The 25335-nt window shown below is 48.5% G+C and overlaps 1 protein-coding gene across 3 annotated transcripts in view; it reads left to right on the top strand.

Annotated features, from left to right (window-relative positions):
* Window positions 1-25335, top strand: part of LOC119400033 (protein rhomboid) — a 176146-nt gene that overhangs the window by 139754 nt on the left and 11057 nt on the right. For all 3 annotated transcript variants that reach the window (XM_049417945.1, XM_037666952.2, XM_037666951.2), the window contains 2 exons: window positions 7226-7376; window positions 8320-8534. In XM_049417945.1, coding sequence (XP_049273902.1) covers window positions 7226-7376; window positions 8320-8534 — 366 coding nt within the window. The remainder of the gene's footprint in view (window positions 1-7225; window positions 7377-8319; window positions 8535-25335) is intronic.

Raw genomic sequence — 25335 nt, 5'->3', positions numbered from 1 at the left:
GATCGAGTCCGATTCTCATTGCGCGCTTTGCTTAAGCCTAACGAGGCCGTTACGCTAATACAGTTTTAGTTTTCGTACCTTGCTTCACCTACGTTGCATAACATAATCACTTTACTACCTTATTTTCTCATCTGTAATACGCATGCCTTACTCATTACTTAACCCACGCCCGGCTTCGCAAAGTTGTAAATATGGCTCTTTATTTTCATTGTCAATCACTTTCGTGGTGAACATATTTCTTAGTTCGGCCATCCTTCGACCCACCGCTCGCGCTCTTAGACACTATTTGCTCACGAAAGTCATTTTTATTTCGCCTAATCTCTTCTTTGACATTCACTTTTTTCGCCACATGGGTCACTCATGTCCATAAGGTCATTATACGAAGTCATCTTCCCAAACTATTCTTAATGCGCTCGCATATCGACTCGCATGTAAACCAACATCGCCAACGCGGCGATGCCCCCATCCCTGGAGTGACGTCACAAGCCGGTACGCACGTACGTGGCGTTGCCCCTTTCCGTAATAACCCCTTTAGCGTCTGCTCGGCTTGTCTTTCAAAAGCTCTAAGTGTTTCTCCTTGTACAGATAGACATATACGTAAGCGAGAAGGTTTCCGTAGGGGGCGCTACGCGCGTATACCTCAGTGAAGAAAGAGATGTGGGAGTAACGGGTGAGGGGGCGCTCGTCCTTATAACACACGCGTATACGCTGGAGAGATGATGATACTATATATAAGAGGGTATGGTCCGTGTGGGCGGTAGTGATGGCGGAGAGGGCGGCAAGCTAGGCGGGCCGTATATATACCAGTATAATAGGCGCCGCGGGCTCCGCTTTGTGATCACTGCGAAGCGGTGGACGACTTCGGGCCGGCCCGCGTCTTTAATTAGGCCGACGGCCGCCCGGGCGATTTATGGCTACATCTCGTACGTATGGTCGCCGATGCTGCCGCTCTACCGCAGATATAAGCGTCCCTCCGAAGGACGGACGGACTGCGTTGGGCTCCCTTATTGCGCCGTCCGCGATTCTTTTCTGTCAGCATGCTGCCGTATCGCGAAGGCGAAAAAAAAGTCGAGATCGATATTGTGAGCGCTGTTTCGGGTGATTTAATGATAGATAGATAGATAGATAGATAGATAGATAGATAGATAGATAGATAGATAGATAGATAGATAGATAGATAGATAGATAGACAGACAGACAGACAGACAGACAGACAGACAGACAGACAGACAGACAGACAGACAGACAGACAGACAGACAGACAGACAGACAGACAGACAGACAGGACAGACAGACAGACAGACAGACAGACAGACAGACAGACAGACAGACAGACAGACAGACAGACAGACAGGACAGACAGACAGACAGACAGACAGACAGACAGACAGACAGACAGACAGACAGACAGACAGACAGACAGACAGACAGACAGACAGACAGACAGACAGACAGACAGACAGACAGACAGACAGACAGACAGACAGACAGACAGACAGACAGACAGATAGATAGACAGACAGATAGATAGATAGATAGATAGATAGATAGATAGATAGACAGACAGACAGACAGACAGACAGACAGACAGACAGACAGACAGACAGACAGACAGACAGACAGACAGACAGACAGACAGACAGACAGACAGACAGACAGACAGACAGACAGACAGACAGACAGATAGACAGATAGAATAGATAGATAGATAGATAGATAGATAGATAGATAGATAGATATAGACAGACAGACAGACAGACAGACAGACAGACAGACAGACAGACAGACAGACAGACAGACAGACAGACAGACAGACAGACAGACAGACAGACAGACAGACAGACAGACAGACAGACAGACAGACAGACAGACAGACAGACAGACAGACAGACAGACAGACAGACAGACAGACAGACAGACAGACAGACAGACAGACAGATAGATAGATAGATAGATAGATAGATAGATAGATAGATAGATAGATAGATAGATAGATAGATAGATAGATAGATAGATAGATAGATAGATAGATAGATAGATAGATAGATAGATAGATAGATAGATAGATAGATAATAATTATAATCGTTATGAGATATGGGAGACTCCGTGGTGGAGGGCTCAACAGAGTTCGGAAACCTGCGAGTTCCTTAACGTGCGCCTAAATCAAACGGGCTTCTAGCATTTCGCCTCCGTCGAAGTGCGGCCGTCGCGGCCGGGATTCGAGCCCGCGACCTTCGGGTCAGTAGTCGAGCACCATAATCATACACAGCGGTGGGTGTATGATTAGACAGTACATACGCGGATAGATTTATCGTAGATATGCACGATAAAATCTTGGGTGGATAGATAAGTGTACTTATATGCGACAGATATACACTGACGATTGACTTTGGCATGCGGATACAAAAATGAATGCCCCCTCTCCTAATACCAGAGAAAATGCGGTACAGCGGCGTAGTCCGTCCACGTGGTTCCTCCAACCTCATCAAAAGAGAGTCGTCGGCTGTCGCCTCCTCTGAATTCCGGTCGCGTCCCGGTGCGCGCGGAGGCGGTCCGTTTGTATTGCGGGAACGCGCGCCACGCCACGCCACACCGCGTTCGCAACGTACCGCTAAAAGACGTTGGTGTGCTTTTTTTTTCTATATTTGTTCTTTTTTGTCTCTCTTTTGCCCTCATTCGAGCAGGTATAGGTGGCGTGGGTGTACGCGCGGTCTTAACTTGGTGTAGCTGGCTTCACCAACCGCGTGCCGTGTGTGGGCTTGGCTCGCAGGAGCTCCACGTTCACATTTACCAGCGGGAAGGTTATAATACGCGTCCTTAGGGCGCTGAAAAAACACACGCGCAACACAAAAACACTACAGAGCGCCTGTATGTTCCTTGCGTGTAAAAAAAAAAGTTTACAGTAAACGTGTAAATCCAAATTCAAAGTAATGTAACGGATGGAAACACAATATTCTATAAATGTTATACGTATATACAAGAAAAACTGACAGGGTCCATTACGCATGCGCCTAAGATGACTCGAAGGCGAAAGCCATCTTTTTCTTCCGCGTCGATGTATTCATTCTTCCCCTCCCCACCCCCCCCCCTGCCCTGAAAGCTTTCTGCACCTAACCACCTAACGTGGTTTTGTACTGCCTCCGGGATCGGCCCATCTTTGAACAAGCAATGATGTCATGTGATGACGCCAATATGTGACGTCATGATGGCGTCGCAGTGACGTCACATAAATCGGTGATGTCACGTCATGATGTCATCACGTGATGGTTTTCTTTCGTCACTTGTGTTGACGCCGACGGTCAATTTTCTCGTTTGATGAGGCATTTAAGGCTTTTGCCTTAAAGTGCCTCAGACAGGCTGCTGATAGAAAGGAGGACCTATCTTTGTCAAAAGACGTCTTGTCATCCTTGGTGTGTGAGCTTTCAAAGGAGGTTAATCGCTTACGTCACGTCACGTCACGTGGTGTCGCTGTCGGTACCTGTTATCTGCTGTAGCTGCTATTTTCTGCAGCATAACATCGCAACGCTGTCGCGCTCTCCCCGTATACGCCAATACGCGCTGGCTTCGAGCGCCTCTCCGAACGCTGTGCTTTCATACTTTCAAAAATGCCGCGCAAACTTGCGCCGCTGCCTGTCAACTCTCGTCCAGGGGTCATTCACCCCTCGAATATCACACGATCCGTCGTCATCTTTGTCTCTGTTCTCATCTGTGAGCTCGAGAAAAAGCTACGGCTTCAGCTTTGGCTTAAGAAGCCACAGCCCAAGAAGAAACTATACGGACACCCAAGGAGGAACCTCCTTGCGGACACCTCGGCATCACCACCGCACCACAGCGTCCATCTTCTTTAAAATGTTCTTACGTCTTCTTCTTCGTCGTGTTTCTATTTTCGCATCGCCCGTGGCGCTCCTCGGAAAAAAAAAACAAACCGAAACAACAACAACGCGCGTTCATCTTTAGCGCGAGAGACGCTGCGGATCGGACGATCAACCAGCGTCCAATCGGCGTAGCCGGCGCCCCCCCCCCCCCCACAAAAAAAAAATAATAATAAAGAAAGCTCGTCCAACCAACCGGGCCTATGGTCACGTGGGTTTTGTTTTCAATGTCCGAATCCCGTGTCCTGTATCTGTGATCGTCGGGATTCTGCGAGTCGTCTTTCAAAACAAAAAACCATCTCGGACTTCAAACGCATGCCGTGGTGGACTGATCTGTGACCTACCTCGCTGTCTGGTGACTGCGTACAAGACCTTCATGACTAGGTAAACAACTACATCGCAGCTCAAGCAAGCCCTCGGCATCTGACCGAGACGCTGCCGAGTGAACTGAAGTGTACGTAGTTAGTGGTCAGTCTTGACCCACACGCCCACCCGCTTGGAACTGTGCCAGCCAGTGGGTCGTGTCGACTCGGACACCACGTCTGGACGCTGTCTTGTTGCGATCTCTTTGTTTTGTGTTTCGTCGTCGAGTCAGGACTATACTGTGCTCTTGACATCCATGGGGTTGTGGTTGTCGGGACCTGTGCGAAGATTTGCGTCGCGTCGAATCGTGTGAGTATGCTCAGCGATTATGCCCTTAATTTGTCTGCTGGTCTCGGGTTAGCTTCGGCTGCTCTCTCCCGCTCTCTTTTTTTTAGGGCATCCCTTTTTATATTCACGTGCTGCATTTATATACCGGATTTCGGAGCTTCGACGTTCAAGCCAGGTTTAAGAAAAAAAAAACTTCTTATGATAAGGTTTATTTGAGACCTTTGTACGGTGATTTAAGTATGCGCAACTTCGTTTTCTTTTTTTTTTGGGGGGGGGCGGGGGGTAGTAATCTTATTTGAACGACCGACAGCTTAGCTCAATGTTGGCAGGGTACACCTTGTGTATAGTGTAATACTGTTTGCCGATGTCGATAACTGTTTTATTTTGTTTTTTTTTTATTATTCTTTTTCTTGAAGTTTCACACCACGTGTAATCGGAGTGTGTAGAGCGGCAGCGGCTGGTCACGAACTTTTTTCAGCAGTTGTAATTTGCAGCAGTATCATTACTTACTATATTACTGCTAACTACTAGTATAGTAAGGATATTAAAACTTGACAGCGCCTACATATAGACGAAGTGCCGAAATGGAGACCGCTCGTTGATACGTCGTCATATATAAACTATCTCGTGTTTCCCGTTCACTTTATTTCTTTTTTTCATTTGAGTGTTCTGTTCAGTCCCGTTTAAATACAGCCCGGGATGGTACCACGGGTGACCCGCGTGTGCTGTTGCGATTACCATGTCTCGTCATCTCCTATTATACAAATGACCTTCTTTTCAACACGAACCAGTTTCATTCCGGGGTCCACCAATCATCGACACGCGACATTTCCGTCACGGAAGTGACGTCATTTTGTGCGTGCGTGCGTGTGTTGACGTGTGTACTCATGCAGGCATCTTCTATACGAGTTATCAGGAATTTTGCTGAAAAGAAAACGGCTGTGTACACGTTCCTTCTGCGCTACAGAAGCCATGTCCTCCATAATCCGTCTTCAGAGAGCTTGGTGTGCTGTGATGTCGCATCGATGCCGCGTCCCTTGCGTTCTCAACTCGATTCGCAACGAGACGCTCGTCTATCAGTAGCGAAGCGAACGTTATACACACACATCGTCTATCCGATCGCCACCATGTCGCTCTGACGACGATCTTTTCTCCCGCTGTTTATTTTTAATTAGATTCTTAATTTATCTGACAGTATACTCTTGCGGGTCTGTCGACGGAGCGTTGAGACGACTGGGAACATGCACTAATCGATCTGATACTGCTACTACATGGTCCCAATTGGGTCGCAAACCCTCTCCACGCTCTCCCAACCCGGAGATCCACCTCGTTATCCAATCTCCTTTCATCAACAACGTACAAGCGGTCGCCCAAAGCCTATGTACCCTGCAACTCTCCTAATTGATGGTGCCTTGTTTCCATTCAATCCGATGGCCTCTGCTAATGGGTTTCGGCGTGCACTCTTTCTTCTATAGCGCAAGTAGCCAGCAGGTCAATCGAATAAATGGAGCTTTCTCGTGTTCCACGGTGAATGGAAGCGAGATTGGAACTCCGGCGGCTTGTTTGTTTTTAATTAGCCCTCTCGGTCGTCCTGCACGGCGGCGTATCCGTACGAAGTTCACTTTTAGATGTATCGACTACTGATGTCAATGTTTCTCATTCCCTTCAAGGCATCGACACGGTGTACTACATAAAACTGGGCCGTACATCAACAGAACAGTAACATAATGTTCATGTGCAGAGTAGATCAACAGACAGGAGAATCGGAGGCAAATCAAGGTCAATTGATTAATTGTGAATCAAATATAAATTAAATGTAACGCTGAATCAGGTGTGAATTAAAGTGAAACGAAGTGAATAAACTGCATTCGGAGAGGATCACATGTTAAAGTGGTTTAAAAAACTAAAAGGGAATCAGACATGGGAGCATATGTTTTAATCTGTGCTCGACTGAGCTTCAGTTACAGGGACTGTCAATTATTACTACGAGACAGAAGGACGCCCTAAGTACGACTTCCTTCCCATGAGGATGATTATTGAGTGTTTCTAACTAGCAGAACAAGGAGTAACTCTTGGCTGTACACCTTTGATGGTGGAGCAGCGGTAAATCTCGCCTGCACGTCTTTGAAGGGTGTTCTTTCTGTGTGACAACACCCTCGTTTGTTCCTCTCGTCTCTTTGCAGATGAGTGTGTTGTTCACTAGCCAGTAGAGGGGTAAATCTCGATTGTACACATTTGAAGGGTGTTATTTCTGTGTAACACCCTCGTTTGTTCTTCTCGTGTCCTTGCAGATGATAGTTGATTAGCCGGAAGAGTAAAATCTCAGTTGTACACCTTTAAAGGGTGTTCTTGAGGAACAACACCCTCGTTTGTTCATTTCGTCTCTCTGCAGATGAGTGTGTTGTTCACTAGCCAGTAGAGGAGTAAATCTGGATTGTACACCTTTGAAGGGTGTTATTTCTGTGTAACACTCTCGTTTGTTCTCGTGTCCTTGCAGACGATAGTTGACTAGAGGGAAGAGGAGTAAAACGTCACTTGTACACCCTTAGACGGTGTTTTTATGTAACAACACCTTCGTTTGTTCTTGTGTCTGCAGATGAGTGTTCTTAACAAGCCGGTAGAGGAGTAAAATTTCGATTGCACACCTTTGAAGGGTGTTGTCTCTGTGTAACGAAACCCTCGTTTTGTTGTATCTTTGCAGATGAGCGGCAAGCGCACTCGGAGCTTTAAGATCGCCGTGCACCGCCGAGACGAGCGCGACATCTGGCAGCAGACGCGGGCAGGAGCGGGTAACTACTGCCAGCGACAAGGCAGCGTCAGCGCTGCCACCACTCCTGGAAGAGGATACTACGGTATGTACGCACTCATGTTACTCCCTTTTTTGAAAGAGAATAAAAGACACGGAGTAAGTGTAAATTTACTCCGTTTTTTGAAATGGAGTAAATGACACGATATTTTTCAGTTGCTTTTTTTTTTAGTCAAATGAAAGGCGAAGCCCTCAAGAGCCTATGCCCACCCTTATAACCTAAGCAAAAAAAAAGTCAGCTCCGCCCACAATCGTTGCTGTCCCTCCCACAGAGAATTTGCATAAGTGTTCCATCCAATAGCGCTTACTCATTTTCATGACGTCACGCACTTCTCGAGTGTTTCATATATATAAGACATTCCCATACAGACACAGGTTTATGTCGCTGGTTTTAGGCCGAAAAGTTTAACGTCCAGGTGAAATTTCTTCAGGGATTCTGGCGTCGCTGCTCAGGTAAACTCAGTGTTTTAGATAGGAACGGTGAACCTTTAACTCTTAATATGTGTAGCGTTTACATTATCCGAGAAAAAGTACTTGCAGTTCGAGAGGAAACCAGCTAGCGCGACTGTCTTTCACAGGTGAATGGCATTTACATTTACATTTAAATTTACAGCTTACATTTTTTCTTGTTTTGTAACCGGGTATAGAAAATGTGCCGGTAAGCTATAGAGCGCACCCTGATAAAGTGTAATTAAAGTATGCTTTTAAAAGATGGTTTTTGGTTCGTACTGTACCCTGACGACACGACAGGGCACGAGCTTCTCGCTACGTACTCGCGCAAAATATCGTGACGTTTCCACGTCGTGACGTTTCCGTGATATAACACTACGTACGACTGGCTAAAAAAGAAAGCGACAAGATGGCGGAACGGGGCAACATGGTGCCGATTGGACGATGTTTTCACTAGTATTTGGCTTCTTGTAAGTGGCTGTACCATGTCCCTTGTTTTGTTTACTGCGGCTATAGCACGTACTACGGCTTTGTCTCAGGCTGCGGCTCGTCTTCGTCGGCGGCCGACGACGAGGAAGACCCGTGGCGCCGCCCTGGCGCCGTGTCGAGAGGAGCCGACGGCTCTGTATTCCGCACCATGGTTCGCGCCATCGCCACCGAGTTCCTGCCCGACGGCAGGGACCGTAAGTACTACGCGGACCACTACAGCTGCCGCCCGCCGCCCCTGTTCGTCTTCGTTGTCACGCTCATCGAGGTCAGTCTTCACTTTGATTGATTGATTGATTGATTGATTGATTGATTGATTGATTGATTGATTGATCGATTGATAGATAGATAGATAGATAGATAGATTGATTGATTGATTGATTGATTGATTGATTGATTGATTGATTGATTGATTGATTGATTTTTGCGGGTCGAGCGTTTCGCTTAAGGCGAGACGTGGGTACGTCTTACAAAAATTGTTTATTATTTGGGTAAACTGAATGAAATTTAATACTGATTCAGTTTTCAGATTCAGTTTAATACTGATTCAGTTTGTTAGACACAATCAAATTAATCGAACAGACAATTAGGCCAGAAAAAGCATAACGAACATTAATTGTTGTTTTTAACTGTAGCGTGGTCAATATGACGTCAATTGAAATGAATCAAAGCCGGACGAAAAATTACCCCCCTCCGTCAGTGGGATCCGAACCCAAAACCTTCGTATTGTGCGTCCCATGCTCTCCCAATTGGGCTACGACGGAAGGCATGTATCTTTGCATGTATCTTTCGTTTAAAGGGGTCATGAACCACTTTTCCAAGTAATGATCTAATGACCTCAGTATCGGAGTGTGCCTCCCGAATCGATTGCCGCAAAAATTTCTCGAATCCGTCAAGAATCAGCGGAGTTACGGGGGTTTGGCGCACGCCCCCAGCGCTTTCTCTCTTTTCTCGTGCCGACGAACGCACTGGAAGCTAGACAGGGAGGGATGGCATGGGGGAAAGAAGTTACGTCAGCGCGCGTCATGAAACGCGATCGCTCTCCCGCTGTGATTCGCTTGCGCGAGTGCGGCTACCGTGTACTGAGGAGTGCGGCGCCGGCAACTGGCGGCACCCCGCGGCAAGAAGCGCATCTGATCCAAACGCCGCTCTCTATTTACGTCGGCTATCGGCCAATAAGCATGCTATGTATCTTGCGACGTAAACGGACAGATCCGCGACGTAAACGGACAGACGCCCCGCCCGCCCACGAGAGTGAGAACCGGCCTCTGTTTGAAAAGAGGGTGCCTGGGGAAACGGCAACTTCGCGCTCCGCTTGTGGCCATTACGCGGCGCGCACGACTGTAATATTTGGCAGAGCAGTTCATATCCGTGTCAGCTTTCCGCAGGATGTGTTTTTTCAACAAGCCCAAGGGGTGCTTCATGACCCCTTTAAGTTGGCCTGTACGCGTGAATATGTGGTACATTCAATTGTATTGCAACGTAAAGTCTTGAATAGGCAAATTCGAGCAGAATTTGCACAAAAATCTGTACGTACTAGACAGAAATTATCATATGAAGACACGTTGTGTTGTTGCTAACTGTCATTTGTTTTTAAGTAGGACACCTTAACTGTCACTTGTTTTCAATAGAATATCTATTGAGGCGCTGTTGAATATTATGCATTATTCCTGTAAGCGGGGTCGTGGCCTGCTTAAAAAAAAAGCGCTTGCGTAATAGTCTACAGGACATCAACATGATTTCTATTAATGACAACAGAAAGTCACAGAATACCGATTTCTTATGACTATTCCACGAGGAAGCCCCTTAGAAGTGTAATTGAACTTACGTAGCGCTTGGATAACTTCTATCTGTCCTTAATCGAGTTTCCGTTGAGAAGTCGTTCACTATCGTGCATGATATTTGGTACAGTTAAACCCCTCCACGCCCACTCCGACCTTATTTCTAACCTTCTTAACGTCCTCCCTTCAACCCCGATCTCTATAAGCCCGCTGTTTACCCACGCGCAGCCTCGACACTGCCCGCTGGTTTGCGTTACGCGCGTTCGCCCACGTGCTACGATGTACACTTCGGTGACCTCTGCGAGCGTGGGCCGGGTCGAGGCAGCGGCGAGATCCGTCCCGCGTGCAGCCTCGTCTCTGGCGAGCTGCGTTCCTGTTTCCACGCCCACGACCACTACGCGTAGCCTACCTATAGAGCTACAGCGTCTCGTTCGGCGGTTGTACGCGTGGTCCACCACGCCGCAACAGCTTCGTGAATGGAGAGCGAATATACGTATTACGCCGAGCGTATGTATGCTACACACACACGACACGCGCTATCGTTCGACAGAATTCCGGTTTCCCTTGTCAATCGTCCGCAGTACCGTGGTCCCTCAATACCTTTTTTTTTTAAGTATTGAGGGACCATGGCAGTACGCAGCACGTGGGTCTCCCTCCTTTAGAAGAGTCGCAACTATTTTGCGAGTTCCAGGCTCTCTCACCGCCGTCGATTGGTGGTGGTGGGGCGATGTAGACAGGGTGCACGTGCTGTGACGTCATATCTAAGTCGCCGTATTGTAGTGGATCGTGCGCGTTGAACAGCTGCACGTAATCGATTGATAGTGTTTTGTTGTGAAATAGCGCAAAAGAACACGGGGACACAGGCGAGAGAAGCAATACAGGCGCTAACTTTCAACTCTCTACGTCTCTCTACGGCGTCTCAACTCTCTAGTGACGTCTCTACGTTTCAAGGTCTCAATATAGCCTGTGTGTGTGTGTGTGTGTGTGTGTGCGTGCGTGCATGCGTGCGTGCGTGCGTGTGTGTGTGTGTGTGTGTGTGTGTGTGTGTGTGTGTGTGTGTGTGTGTGTGTGTGTGTGTGTGTGTGTGTGTGTGTGTGTGTGTGTTGCGCCATTCCACAATGCACTCAGCTTCCTTACTACTGCAATATATAGTATTCGCTGCATGCAGACTCCCTTGGGGGTACCCTTGTATACTCCCAGAATTCTATAGCAAACTGTGTCTTATGAAGTACGCGTACTATGGAGTATATAGCGCATAGGGAGTACAGTGGAACGTAAGCAGCACGCACTGCATACCAGCTGTGGTCAATGGCTTTCTCCGGCCAAGTACTAGCGTGAGCGAGTCAATGAACGGTGTGTTATTTGGTCAGCGGCACTCGCATCCGCCGGACGGCAGTCGTGTCCGAGCAAAACCTGTCGTACAGCTAACCTTCCCGTATGAGTCGTCGTGAGTAAAACCCTTGTGTATGCGTGTTGCGTGCCGACTGGTCGGCCGGCGTATAGCTGTTTGACCATCTGGATGGACATCCGGCTTTGTGGTGTCGCAGCGTTCACTCGCACAGGACGCTTCGCACGTGCAAACGCAAACGAACTGCCGCAAGAGGTGTAGGCTGTGCTTATTTTTTTGAGGCGAAAGCCTCAGATTCGTTAACACTTGCTGAAGGCCTTCACTATTCGGGAAAAATGCCTAGTTCCATTATTTATTTACGGCAAAACACCCCCCTCCATCAATTTTCCGGGGGGGAAGGGGGAGTTCCGGGCCTGACACCCCTGGTTACGGGGTGTAATCCCCCCCCCGTAACCCCCCTGGTTACGGGCCTGATACGTACAGTCGGTGCCAAAAATTTTAGAGGCCACTATAGGCCTGAATTTCTCAGTAGTTTGTGCTTACATTCGCTCGAACTGATACTACAGCAGTTAGCGCGTTTTAGAACAGGTGGGAAATCTGAATTCAAGGCTGCCTGCCGAGGCAGTGGGAATATTCAACTTTTTCTTGTGTATCGTGGTCTCTAAATTTTAGACGTTGGCTGTACACGCCATCGGCGGGGTTAATAAAGCTTAATCTGCTTCACGGCTTTGTCCATCTATAATAGGGATAACTGTCCGGCCGGACACCGCCGGAATGTGTGACGTCACAGCGAGCCAGTGCGCGAATCTCACGGTAGCGTCGCCACCTGTATCTGCCTTCTATGCCTTTAAATTTCTGGCTGAGCAAGATTACCTTCACGGTTCACTGCGGATTTAATTATCATGATTATTTTAGTACCGTAATGGATTCGTTCCCCAACGCCGTTTCACGTCCATGTAAGCCAATGTGCTTCCAATTTCGAACTTAATTTTGTTCCGACGTGTTCGTTCACCCGCATCGCCAGTTGTCGTTTGCTAAGCCTGTTACGTATAGTTTCTTATGGTTAGACCACGTAGAGAGTAGTTAGCCTCGGTTACAGCCCACTGAAGTTTGGGAAACGGATCATCAATCAAAAGGCACGAATTACCGAGGGTCGTAACGTTGGAGCAGAAACAGTGCCGCAATGCAGCGGCCAAATATGTTAAAAACAAACGCGATCAACTAGTTCTAAAAAAAAGACGTAGTCTCAAATGACCGCCCTTGCCAACGACGTTCAATTAATCTCCGACAACGTTTTAAAGCGAACACCACTCACTCCGCACCACGTTTCGCCTCGCATGCGTTTTTGTTCGTATTATATTTACACTTCTTTCGACTTATCATCGTATGAGTGGGTGAACGTGTTCAGCAGCAGCAAAGTATGTACAGGGTGTGGGTGCATGTACCGTGTGCTGCGTACATATGGGCGAACCCGCCGACGGTTGGTTCCTGGTTTCACCCGCAAGGCGTCGCGTCGTCTGCTAGCTGAGCCCAGGGCGTTAAATACACTTCCGGCACATCCGGTCTCACGTTACCCCGGATGTTCGTCGCCACCGCCCTGTTATATAGTTCTTTTTTTTTTTTTTTTTGCGGGCACAACACGGTTCAGTTCGTGCACACCTGTTGCGGGCCGGTACACTTTTTTTTTTCTCTCGTGGAAAGGGGCTCTGTGCCGTGTGGAACCCGGATGTGGAGTAGCAGGCGACTGTGTCGTCTGCTTCTCATTATCCGGTCGAGTAGTCGATCAGGCTATGTCGGATTACTATACATGATGCCTGCTCGTTGTTACCAAGTTCAGCAGGTGATGGCTTCGCGTTGCCTACTTGTTACTGGCAGATTGACTACGCCAATAACTGCACGTCGCCTGCAGTTTGTTATCGGGTCGAGCAGACGGTGATTATGTGTTGTCTGCTTGTAATTGTCACGTCAAGTTGACGATGGCTAATATGTGTCGTCTGCTTGTTATCGTCAGGTGGAACAGGATACGTACGATTACAATACGTGTCGCCGGCTTACTGTTGTCGAGTCAAGCAGGTGACAGCGTCGCGTCGCCTACTTGTTATCGACAGATTGACTACGCCAAGGACTGACTACATGTCGTCTGCTTGTTGATATCGCGTCGAGCAGGTGAATATATTGTCTTCTGCTTGTTGTTGTCAGGTGTAGCAGACTACCTACCTCCGATTATTCTACATATCGTCTGCTTTCTGATGTCACGTCAAGCAGGTGATTGCTATGCAACTTGTGGTTTACGGACAGGCCGAGCAGGCTACATGAAAATGACTACATGTCGTCTGCTTGTTCGTTTTGGTCGAGCAGACGATGGCTTTGTGTAATCTGCTCTTGAGCAGGTCGAGCAGACTATGGCGATGACTACGTTTCATCTGTTTGTTGTTATCGAGTCGAAGTTAGTGTTCGTTTATCCTCACGCTGCCTCTGGTTCTAACACGTAACGACAGTAATGTCGCTTACGAAGCGGCGTAATGGCATTTTTCTTTTCGTTTCTCTGTTAAAGCGCACCTGACTACTTTGCTGTCGCATTTGCGTCTAGATGTCGCACCTTTGGCTATAGGAGTGCGTGCAAGTGACGCAATCGTTACTGCGAAAGTAGCCCGCATACCAGACATGCTTTGCAGCTTACTGCACATGCGAACTCATCGCAATTATGGAAACTGCAAGATGGTGGAAGTTGAAAACGAAGAATTCAAAGATGATCTGTCAGTTCTTGCGGATTCCTGAGTCGTACCTATTACGTTGGACAAAGAGCTGACCTGTTGTCACTTTCATCCCAAGCTTTGATTTATGGAATCCGCTCCGCGCATTCCGCTGCCATGTTTCATCGAGACCGCACATATCTCTCGTCTGCTGGCAACAATCGCTCTCCTTTCAGCCGCTCGTTTCCGCACCTTGGGAGGCATAAGCCATTAAAGGGCTCCGCGGATGACACGTGACCTGCACACGTGGTAACACCGCCGCTCCATTGCTTCTTTCCTCACATTCTTCCCCTGTGCATAACGCCGTCTAGAGTTACAGTTCTGTCATTCCACTCTCCGCCCCTCTCATCTCATCACGTGGTCTTTATTCTTTCTATCTCCTCTTCCCTTTCCCAGAATTCCATGCTCGTACTTAAATGGGTGCAGTGGTGCGGAAGCTATTGAGCTGTGTCTGCCGAATACGGGCAGCGCTTGCGGGATATCGAACTGACGAGACCCCTACTCAATGAACCTGCTGGAGTTATAGACTAAGCTGAAGCTATAGATTAGGTCATTGACTGAGCTGGTGGTGAAGAAAATGGCACATGAGGAGACAAGGAGCAGACGACACAAATACATGTGTCGTTTGTCTCTTTCTTTCGCGTTTGTTCTGCAGCGCTTGTAGACACATAAATTCGCGAAACACACTCTTCGTGAATCTGTCTAAAAACGTTGCAAAACAGACGAAAACGCTCAGACGTCTGTGTCGTCTGCTCCAGACGACACAAACCGCTAGTTGTGTCGCTTGTTCCTACTGCTCCTTTGGAGGGGCAGACGACACAAGCGTCTGCTCTAATTTGTGATTTTTTTTTGTTTGGTTAGTCGTCGCCTGCTCCTTGCTAATCGAGTTCCGGTGCATGCACCGGTGTACCACTGGAGGCCTGTCGCACACAATATTCCGCATTCACCCTAAGTTTGCCAATTAAGCTGTGCCAATCAGACAAGTTAACTTCGACAGTATTGCTAATCGTGTTCGACGGCACTGCACACCTTTGTCGTGAGTCGTCTGCTTAGTGACCGTCTGCTTCCGATGATTCAACGTGGCTTGACGCAGGGGAGTGAGAGTGCCGCGGGTCGTGAGCAGACGACGGCTAATTGAATTCCGGTGCATGCCCCGGTGTCGCACGGTCGCACACATTTGGAGCGATGGCGCGCCGCGTCTCCGTCATTCTTGGAGAGTCACAACATCCGGTCTGCGCCTTGCGAGCGGCACACGCGCGTTGTACGCACGTGTCGTGGCCGCGACGTCGGGTTGTTCTTAGACCGCGTCGCGAGCAGCAATATTTTTAGTTGCTTGTTCTTCGACGCGTTTGACGAATGGAGCCCCCCACCCAGCCCACCCCAAATCTGAGTTTCTCGGGCGTACACGGGGCACGACTTATGTCGCGTGGAGCTTCGGATGATGCTACCATCACTCGTACGCATGACGGAGTAAAGAAAATAAAACGGACTCATTCACTGTATTCAACTTGGCATGGAGGCGACGGTAGCGTGAGAACAACGGAGAGCTGCAGAATTAGCGGTCATTTAGCCACACTTAGCCAACGTTATAGCCGTGTCATTAGCCAGCACTAGAAGGATTAGCCACAACTAAGCCGACATTAGCCAGTGTTTATGAGTGATACTATACTCGGTTACAAACCGAGAGAAAAATGTCAGTCCCCCGCAGCCATTGCAATACCTCTCGAAGAGAATATGCGTAAACCTCCGTCCAATAGCGCTTACCCATTTTTGTGACGTCAGACAGCTCTCGACTGTTTCGGACAAAAGGGAATATACGGCTCTGGTTTCGGATAGTTGACTTCCGCTTACAGGCGCACGCTTATGTCGCCGGTTCTTGCTCTGAAACTTGAAACGTCCTCGTAAATTTCGTCGGGGATTCTGACATCGCTGTCATCCAAACGTAATATTTTAGGTAGTAACGGCGAATCTTTAAATTTTAACATCCGTACTATTTACACTAGCCGAGAAAAAGTTAAAATACAGGCGGGGGGGGGGGGGGGGCGATCGCCCCTACCGCCCCCCTCTGGATCTGCCACTGATAGTACCCCCTGTATTTCGTGTTCGCTATTAGTGAGTTTTAGTACTCACTATGTTAGGCCTCACTATTTTAAACTGACTATTAGTGAGTTTTAGTACTGCGTGCGTATAGCGTCCGTAACGGCGTCGCATACATAACAGTGCAGCGTTTCGCGTAGAGCGCGTGCGCAGAACTTCTGCTCACGCGCAGCGTTCTCACGTACGCAACGCCGTTACGGACGCTCCGTATATACGTAGTACTAAAACTCGCTAATGCGTCACTCCGTAAACTCGTTCACTCATCCACGTCGCTGTTTTTCGTTCAACGGGCGTGTTTTGCGTTTTGACGCTGCTGCTGAATGCGTCACGGGGCGACACCGTGCCGCGTAGTAGATGCCGGAAGAGTTTAAAAGCGACCCGTCTGGGAGTGCTGGGTAAATAGCGAGTGCCGTATTTAGTTTGCCGTTTCCCAGTAAGGCGCTGACGCTGCTGCTGAAGAGACTGCAGACTCCCTTCTCGTCGCTTGTGGCGGACACACTATTGTGGGAACTCCCCACAGTGTGGGTGGAAGGGGTTTACCGTGTACCCGGGCCATCACTCCAGGACCTTGGACGCTTGTTTTTAATCTTTTTTTTTTCTGGCTGACAGAAAACAAGAAATAAATGAATTGACAATATCGATGTCTTGTATAGTTGTTAAATTAGCCACGTAATATATCCCCTTCATGACTCGCGCCGATAGCTTTTTTTTTTTTTTTTTCTGTGGCAACGGAACAACTCCTGTCTCTAACATCTTCACCTTGTTTACCAATCTCATTACGCCCATGCCCTCACCAAAAGCTTTCTAGGAAAGGTGTTTCAGACTTTTCATTGAGTTCCCGTCCTCATACTGTGCTTGTGTTGGGAGTGGACCCTTTGAATACTAACCTCACGTTTCACACTTTTCTTCCTTTCTTCTTGAGCACGTGCGGTGTGAGCACAGTGTGCGAGCGTAGTTAGTTTGTGAGTACAGTGGAAAGATAGTCACGTATATCGTAGTCGGACGGGTTATTAATTTCGCAGATCGCCCAGCCGTGTACGCCTTCGCCGCACGTTCGCCGCGTAAGCGTGCACTTAACCTAACCACCAACCGAGGCCACACCACGGCAGAAGGGAAGGGGGTGGGGAGGGGAGGCTTATAACTTTATTAATAAACGTTTACGTCGTTCATTAATTTACCTTGATCACCGCTCCAAATACCGAAGTAGTTACGCCTTTCGGTTTGTTTCTCTCTTTGTATTTTGACGGCGTCTCTTTATAAAAGGCGTTGCCTCAAAACGATGGCTTTTCCGCACGCCACCATCCCCACTCGCGCGGTCATACAGCGTTTATAATTCAACCCGGAAGAAAGGACTTCACTGGGCCGCTCGTTCGTTTGATCGACCCTCCCATGCCAGCGAAGGGATATCGAAGGGGAGACAAAAAAAAGAAGTGATAATGGACGCCGGATCAACAAAGAATAAGACAAGCGGAACTATACACATACATGATTAATACATGTCCTTGATCGAAGCACCGTGCTGTGTGTGTCTCTGGGCTTTCGGAGTTGGGCTTGGTTCGGGCCCCGGGTTTTCGTACAGGGCGTTGGCTCCTACTACAACCTGTGCCGCGATCGAGGACAAAGCTCCGCAGGCCGCCGGGGTTCTTCCTGCTCGTTTTCGCGGTGGCGCTCTTGTAGTGTGTGTCGTGTCTGCGTGTATTGTTGTACAGTTCTTTTGGTTACACATTCATGTGTGTTGTGAGTGTGTGTGTGTTGTGCGAGTGTTTGTGTGTTTGTGAGAGAGATAAATAGTTCCTGGATAGCTGCAGAAAACTGGGCAACGAAAAATAGAGGGAAAAGTGATTTGGGGGGGGGGGGGGGAGGATTCGAGACGTGGTGCCGCATCTGCTGGTCGTGTATTTGTTTCGCGCATGCGTCCTTGTGTTTAGTGAACGCTATTCTTTCGGTGCATACTTTTGTGTCTGTGTCTATAGTGCCCTGGAAAGTCGCCGGAAAATGGTCGACAAAAAAAAGAAAAAGAAAGCGACCGCGCAGGTGAAAGGGAAGTGGGGGAGGGATCGGCGTGTCGAGGAGTGTCGCACTTTGACGACGACCACGCCTCGCCGCGGGCGGAAGAGGAATTATTCACTTTCGGATTAAGATACCACAGAACTAGAGACAGAGAGGCGCGCGACGTATACTAGTTGTATGCAGCAAAACGGAGGAGATGTATACGATGGCTGAGGCGACGTAGCTGCACAGTTAGAGGTCGCAGGTTCGATTCCCTTTCGAATTCGTGCAAGAGACGTATACATAACTTGCAAGTGACGTCAGTTCCTGTCTTCCGTCCGCCATCACCGAGCACAAACGTCTCAGTGACCGCGTTGTGTTTACGTTCGCGCGCGGATCGTTCGGCGTAGTGAGCGTGTTTTGATCGTTTGCCTTGCGCTTATCACGAACGAGAATCGTTCAGGACATTATGCAGCCTGCAGTGTCGTCAGTGATGTCGCACGTAATGGTTGAAACAACTTCGCACGAATCACCTACAGCGGCGCTCTTCGCCGCCTACATTTTGCGGCGCTCAAACCAGATTTCGTCGCTGATTGCTGCGTAAAACCATGGCCCAATAACATGTTTGGCGCGCAGTCGGGGTTCGTTTCACCGAAGGGCTAAGAGGGCCTCCCGAAAACCAAGGCGCGATCGCTGTGTTCAATTCGGTGCTTCACGTTTCGACAAAAATTGACCTCGCGCATAACTCCGCGGTGATACACTCGGCGAAAAAGTGAGGAGATTCGGAAGCATAACTTGCCTGTTATGAAGTGACACCCGCACACACAAACGTTGTGCAGCGTCTGAGGTCCTTCCTGTTTACGCACGCATAAGCCATGTGCTCCGCTTATCGGACAGCTCTTTCGTGCGGTCGCACGGGTTTGTGATCGCATTTGGCAAACAGTACGTCCCCGCGTCTGGTCTTTCTCTTTTATTATTGATTTACACTTCTCGTGCAGCAGTCAAATATCGCAAAAATCGCCGTTGCGATGTGCAGCGTTGACGGGAAATGCGAGAGCCGTACAACTTGAGTCGGTGTCGTCTGCTGCCATGTGCTCGGTAATGGCAGCGCATGCCGCGAAATTGTATACCAGAGTTCCGCGGTGTGACGTAGTTGCAAGTTATGTATACGTCTCTTGCACGAATTTGTGAGGCAGACGGCCTCACCTTATGTGAAAGTTTATCCATCTATCTATCTATCTATCTATCTATCTATCTATCTATCTATCTATCTATCTATCTATCTATCTATCTATCTATCTATCTATCTATCTATCTATCTATCTATCTATCTATCTGATCGTCTGTCTGTCTATTATCTGTCTATCTATCTGTCTATCTATCTATCTATCTATCTATCTATCTATCTATCTATCTATCCTATCTATCTATCTATCTATCTATCTATCTTCTATCTATCTATCTATCTATCTATCTATCTATCTATCTATCTATCTATCTATCTATCTATCTATCTATCTATCTATCTATCTATCTATCTATCTATCTATCTATCTATCTATCTATCTATCTATCTATCTATCTATCTATCTATCTATATATCTATCTATCTATATATCTATCTATCTATATATCTATCTGTCTGTCTGTCTGTCTGTCTGTCTGTCTGTCTGTCTGTGTCTCACACGTGATACCTCTGAACAAAAACGAACTAATCATGCACAATAAGCACACTGACAAATAGTGGCAGCACTGACTGCATTGTTCTCTCTCTCTCTCTACATCATTCTCGCCTGTGTGTGTGTGTGTGCGCGCGCGCGCGCGCGCGCGCGCGCGTGTGTGTGTGTGTGTGTGTGTGTGTGTGTGTGTGTGTGTGTGTGTGTGTGTGTGTGTGTGTGTGTGTGTGTGTGTGCGTGCGTGCGTGCTGCTTCGGAAACTTTTTGAAACAAAAAGTACAGAAATGGAAGAAGAAACAATTCATGACAGACACCGCCGCCCTCTCCGCAACATTCAAGATCAGTAGAGACATGAATCACTCCGGAGATGCATAGCAGCCTCCGGCAAAGCCTCCTTTCTAAGAGCTCGGCGGCCCGAAGTGAAGCAGTAGGAGAGAGTACAGGAGTACGAGGGGGCGTTCAGTTTGCTACCTGCCACTGCGGCCTCGGAAGCTGCTATCGGTGCTCTGTGGAGCAACACCGCCGCCGACAGATGGTAGGCGCGAGCGCGGTGCCGGATCGCTCGGCACGCAAGCAACCGTGTGCGTATAGTGCAGGTCTTGTAAGTAGGGTGTCTGTACCTGGCTCGGCGGGCACCGACACCGATCGGTGGCGTTCGCTTCGGGAACATGCTGCCGCCTGTACTGTACTGTACTGTACTGTACATTTTGTTTTTAAAGGAGGGAGAAGACACAGGAGCATGCCTAAGTGGAGCTACAGTAGCTCAGCCGTGGTTAAAAGAAAGCCTACGTCTTATATATGACTACAGAAAGACATCTTGTAGATATCCTGCAGCACGTTGTTTCGCGAAGTACAGAGGATATTGCGAGGTGTACTCTTAGACAACTTACGTATGACTACGGAAGCACAACGTGTAAAAATCCTACGGTTATGTAGAAATCCTACGGTTGTGTAGAAGTCCGACACCGTCAATTTCAAAAGGAAGCCTTAGAACTGTGCGATTACCCGCCGCGGTTGTCTAGTGGTCACGGTGCTCGACTGTTGACCAGTGTAGGTCGCGGGATCGAATCTCGGCCGCGGCGACCGCATTTCGGTGGTGGCGATAATGCTAGAGGCCCGTGTACTTGGATTTAGGTGCACGTTAAAGAACCCAAGGTGGTCGAAATTTCCGGAGCCCTACTCTACGGTGTCTCTCATAATCATATCGTGGTCTTGGGACGTTAAACCCCAACAGTTATTACTTACATAGTTGCCATCCAGTTATATGCATCACCTTGTATAGTTACCACATAATTAATATGTCACATACTTATATAATCACCGTACAACCGTACACTTATATGACATACATATATGGTAGTTGATACTGCCATGTATGCGACACGGGCAACTTAAATAGGAAGCTTTAGAAGTACGTGAATTTCTGCTTTTTTCACACCTGAAAGACCGCGTGGCCTGCGAATTCCTCAGAAAAAGAAGAGATCTGATTTGAGTAAGCGTTGCCGGTTGCATCGTAATGCGAGGCGGCTTCTTTTTTGCGAGTCCGTCGGCTTCGCCGTACACGAAACTTCATATCGTCTTCCATCTTTGCTTGTTTTTCACGCTCCAATAAAAACGTACGTCCGCGCGCAAGCTCCGAGTCGCTTGCATGCAGGAAGCAGATCGAGCCGCTTTAGCGGGTGAGAATTCATTTTTGAATTTTCGTTGAATTATAAGTACGGCAGACCCGGGAACTTCGTCAAACATCTTACTCCTGAGCATGCTCCACTTCGTCGGCCAAAAATTTCCGTGCACTGTGGCGAATGCTATGCGAGTAGTGTCAGCTGAGACGGGAGTATGTACAGTACGGTCACCTGTTAAAGGCAACACTCGGATGTGCATCTTTCACGTTGGTGACGCCGTGCCTGCAAGTGGGTGCGGAAAACATTACAGGTTTTTAGCTTGTCCAATATTCCGGCATACGCAGAGGGATTTACGTAATACCGGGTTACTGGGCGATGTTATCGACATCATCTGACGCTTCGTGAGTCCTCGAGGAAAAAAAAACGTTTAAAAATGCAGCTCATTCGTTATTATAGGCCGCTGCCGAGAATTTAAACCGCCAGAGAAGTAGAAACGCACCAGGTTTCTGCCATAACAGTTATATGCTTGCCTGATTCATCTCGGTCCCCGCCAGACGGCAACACCTATCCGGCCTCTCACGGCTACGGCCTAACGTTAACGCAGTGTTTGTGGACCAACTAAATCTCTCTATTGTTCGTGCACTGACTTACTCTGTCGAAAGTAAGCAGAACTGCCCACACAACCGGTAGCCCTATGCAAATCTAAGCAACTGTGCCTTCGCAACAGCTCGAGAAATCCGGACATATTCCCTGCACGCAAGTGTTCCCTTTAGCACTGTACCCGTCTGTACATCAACTTTATATACATAGTCCTCTTCTCGATTGCGGTGCCTCAAAGGAGATCTCTTTACAGCGTCGGAATGAAGACGGGAGGTGTGTTGGGTGCAAGTTCGGATGCTCGTAGCGTATAAGTAGTAGTGCACTACATACGCAGGGGCGCGTCGTGCTTCTTGGAACCGCCGCTGAATGACGCATGCGCGCGTGGCAGACGCTCAACCAAGCGGAAACGTGCGGCAGGACCCACCACCACGTTGGGACTCTCCGAATGCCGGACAGGAATGTCCTCCCACCACCACCACCCCCTTTTGCTTTTTCTGTAACACCCTGCAGCGGATGAAATGCTCCTGTGAATTATGCGCGCACAAGCTGCATTCACTATTCAGTGTAGTACGTTGTATAGTCGAGTATAACAAAGTAAGCGTTCAGTATACAAGACGTTGCTTACAAAACCACGTGCGCTGCGTTTGAATTCTGTGTCTGTATGGTTCGTGAATGTTGGTATATGCGCGTGTTCGATATTCCGTCTACAGTCTGGAACACTGTTAAAGGGAACACACTGTTCGGTTTCTGTTGTCGATTATCGCGTATATATGGTACAAGGACCACAACGGAATTCTTTGCGGGTAAATATATGCCTAATTATACCGTGTCAGGGACTCTGTTTTTTTTGTCTGTTTTTTTTTTTTCTGATAGATGCACGAAAATTGTTCAGTTGTGTTACTTAAAGGGACACTAAAGGCAAATAACAATTTATGTCAGAGTGAAAGCTCAATGTATGACAACGTCTAAAACGACAGTATTATCAACAGCAGTGCCCTACTTACCGAGAAATTAAGCTAAATGTATCACACGATGAGCGCCATGAGTGGGACATTTTAGAAGTGATCCCGATGACGTAGGAGAGTCTGAATACAATTAATCACTAGTAATCAAACTAGCTGTAATAAGAAACGAACCTTCCGTGCATCAAGAGACGTAATAAAATGCTACTTGTTCGTTTCTGTTTGATTCATGGAAAAAAGAACCTCTCTGGCGTTGCCATGGGGAACGGCGCGCGTGGTTCAAAAGTTCCGTTTTCGCCGAACTGCGCTTCGCCCGGCGCCCTGCTTCGCTCACGCGGTCGCGTCTCAGTGGTAGCTTCGGTATCGTGTACTGCCGCGTGTGTTTTGCGCGCTCGTGAAAGTCGCTCTGATAGAAATTTCGACAAAATACCGCATGCATGTGATGTTGCCGGATGCCCTAATGGCGCACGCTGCCAGTGCACGCCGCCACGCAGTAAAGGCGGGCAACGTTGGGCACGGCAACAGTGAAGTGAGAAATACCGCTTTCAGGCGGGTGGTTTGAAGTGCACTAACGCGATGCGGACCACTAAAACGTGATTTTATTTCAAAATAAGCACTTCCTTGGCATAAAAGTAGCACTACGAGGTTTCTGGACCGCTATTTCAACAATCAACGTCGACTTAATATTTGCCTTTAGTGTCCCTTTAAGGGTGGACCGGACCGGGCCTATCGCGAAGAATTCGGGCTTGCAGTGGGAACTCGGGTTTCTTTTTTTTTTTCCAATCTTGTTTTCTGAGCAGTGAAGTGCTCTGATAGTTTGTTTGTTTGTTTGTTCGTTCGAGCAACTGTACTCTCCGTTGCCAGCGAATGAGACGCAAATTAAGCTCGCCCTCCATTGTCCTTCGTGTTCAACTGGCTTTGGCGTATTACGGCATTCATTGTCGTGTCTAAAGTGCCTGTCTACAACGCGCAAGCTGCTGGCGTACAACAAGCGACAGCTTGCGCAAGTCGACAAGGTCTCTCTAAGAGGTCACGCACCTTCTTCCCTTCCCACCGTCCCCCTCTCCCACACAAAGTACCCAGCGACCTCCTCGAGCGTGTACACATATTTCTTTACCAACTCAAGCGCTAAGCCCAACACTACCTCCTGTATAGACTGTAATAGTTGCTGCAATCAGTGGGCGTGTGTGCCCTGCTTGAGGGAATTCGACAGCAGTGGCTCGGTGATGTCCAGCAGCGTTTTCTTTATTTGTTTTTTAAATGAAGAGGAGTGAGGTGGAAGGAAAGACGTACAGAGCCTAGACGAGACCCTCCTCCGATCCGCAACACACGCGAGCGCTCTCTCATTAGGGTCATTAGCGGTGCGTAGCGCGTGCGAACCACGCGGATGCCAGGTGGCGCGCGCTTGGCCGGGCGTGACTACCGGCGGCGCGCGCCGCTAGCGAAGTCTGTCTATCGCTGTTCTTCTTCTTCATCGGCGTCGTCCTAGACGGCGTGCGAGACGAGAACACCCTCCCACTCTTCTACCTCCTCCTTTTTACCGTCTTCGTCCACGCGTTTCGGATGAGGCATGCGCCGCCGCCCGGTGACCTCCGATTGGCCGCTAATCATCGCCGTAACACCCCCCCCCCCCCTCACTGCTGTAGCAAGGGGAGGGAGGGTTACGGAGAGGTGAGGGCTTTCACACCCCTCCCCCCCACGAAATTTTAAAATTTTGCATGCGTATATATACACGCACACGTATACAAACACGCCAGGGGCGTAGCCAGAAATTTTTTTCGGGGAGGAGGGGGGTTCAACCATACTTAACGTATGTTCGTGCGTGTGTTTGTATGTGTGTGTAATATATACGCAAGCAAAACTGAAAAAATTTCGGGGAGGTTTTAACCCCCCAATCCCCCCCCCCCCTGGCTACGCCCCTGAAACACGCGCTCGAACATACATAAAGCGTGGTTGAAATCCCCTCCCCCCACCCAAAAAAATTTTTCTGGATACGCCCGTGCTCCTCCCCTTCCCTCCTCCTTTTTACGTACAGCGGTGGTCCAGTGCTTATGGTGCTCGACTGCTGCCCCGAAGGTCGTGGGTTCGAATGCCGGCCGAGGCGGCCGCATTTCGATGGAGACGGAATGTTAAGAGGCCCATGTTCTGAAAAGGGATTTAGGAGCACGTTGAAAAAGACCCCGGTGGTCGAAATTTCCGGAGCCCTCCATTACGGCGTCCTTCATAATCATATCGTGGTTT

The sequence above is a fragment of the Rhipicephalus sanguineus genome, chromosome 7, assembly GCF_013339695.2.
Source record: "Rhipicephalus sanguineus isolate Rsan-2018 chromosome 7, BIME_Rsan_1.4, whole genome shotgun sequence".
Classification (NCBI taxonomy): Eukaryota; Metazoa; Arthropoda; class Arachnida; order Ixodida; family Ixodidae; genus Rhipicephalus; species Rhipicephalus sanguineus.
This window is presented reverse-complemented; position numbering and strand designations above follow the sequence as displayed.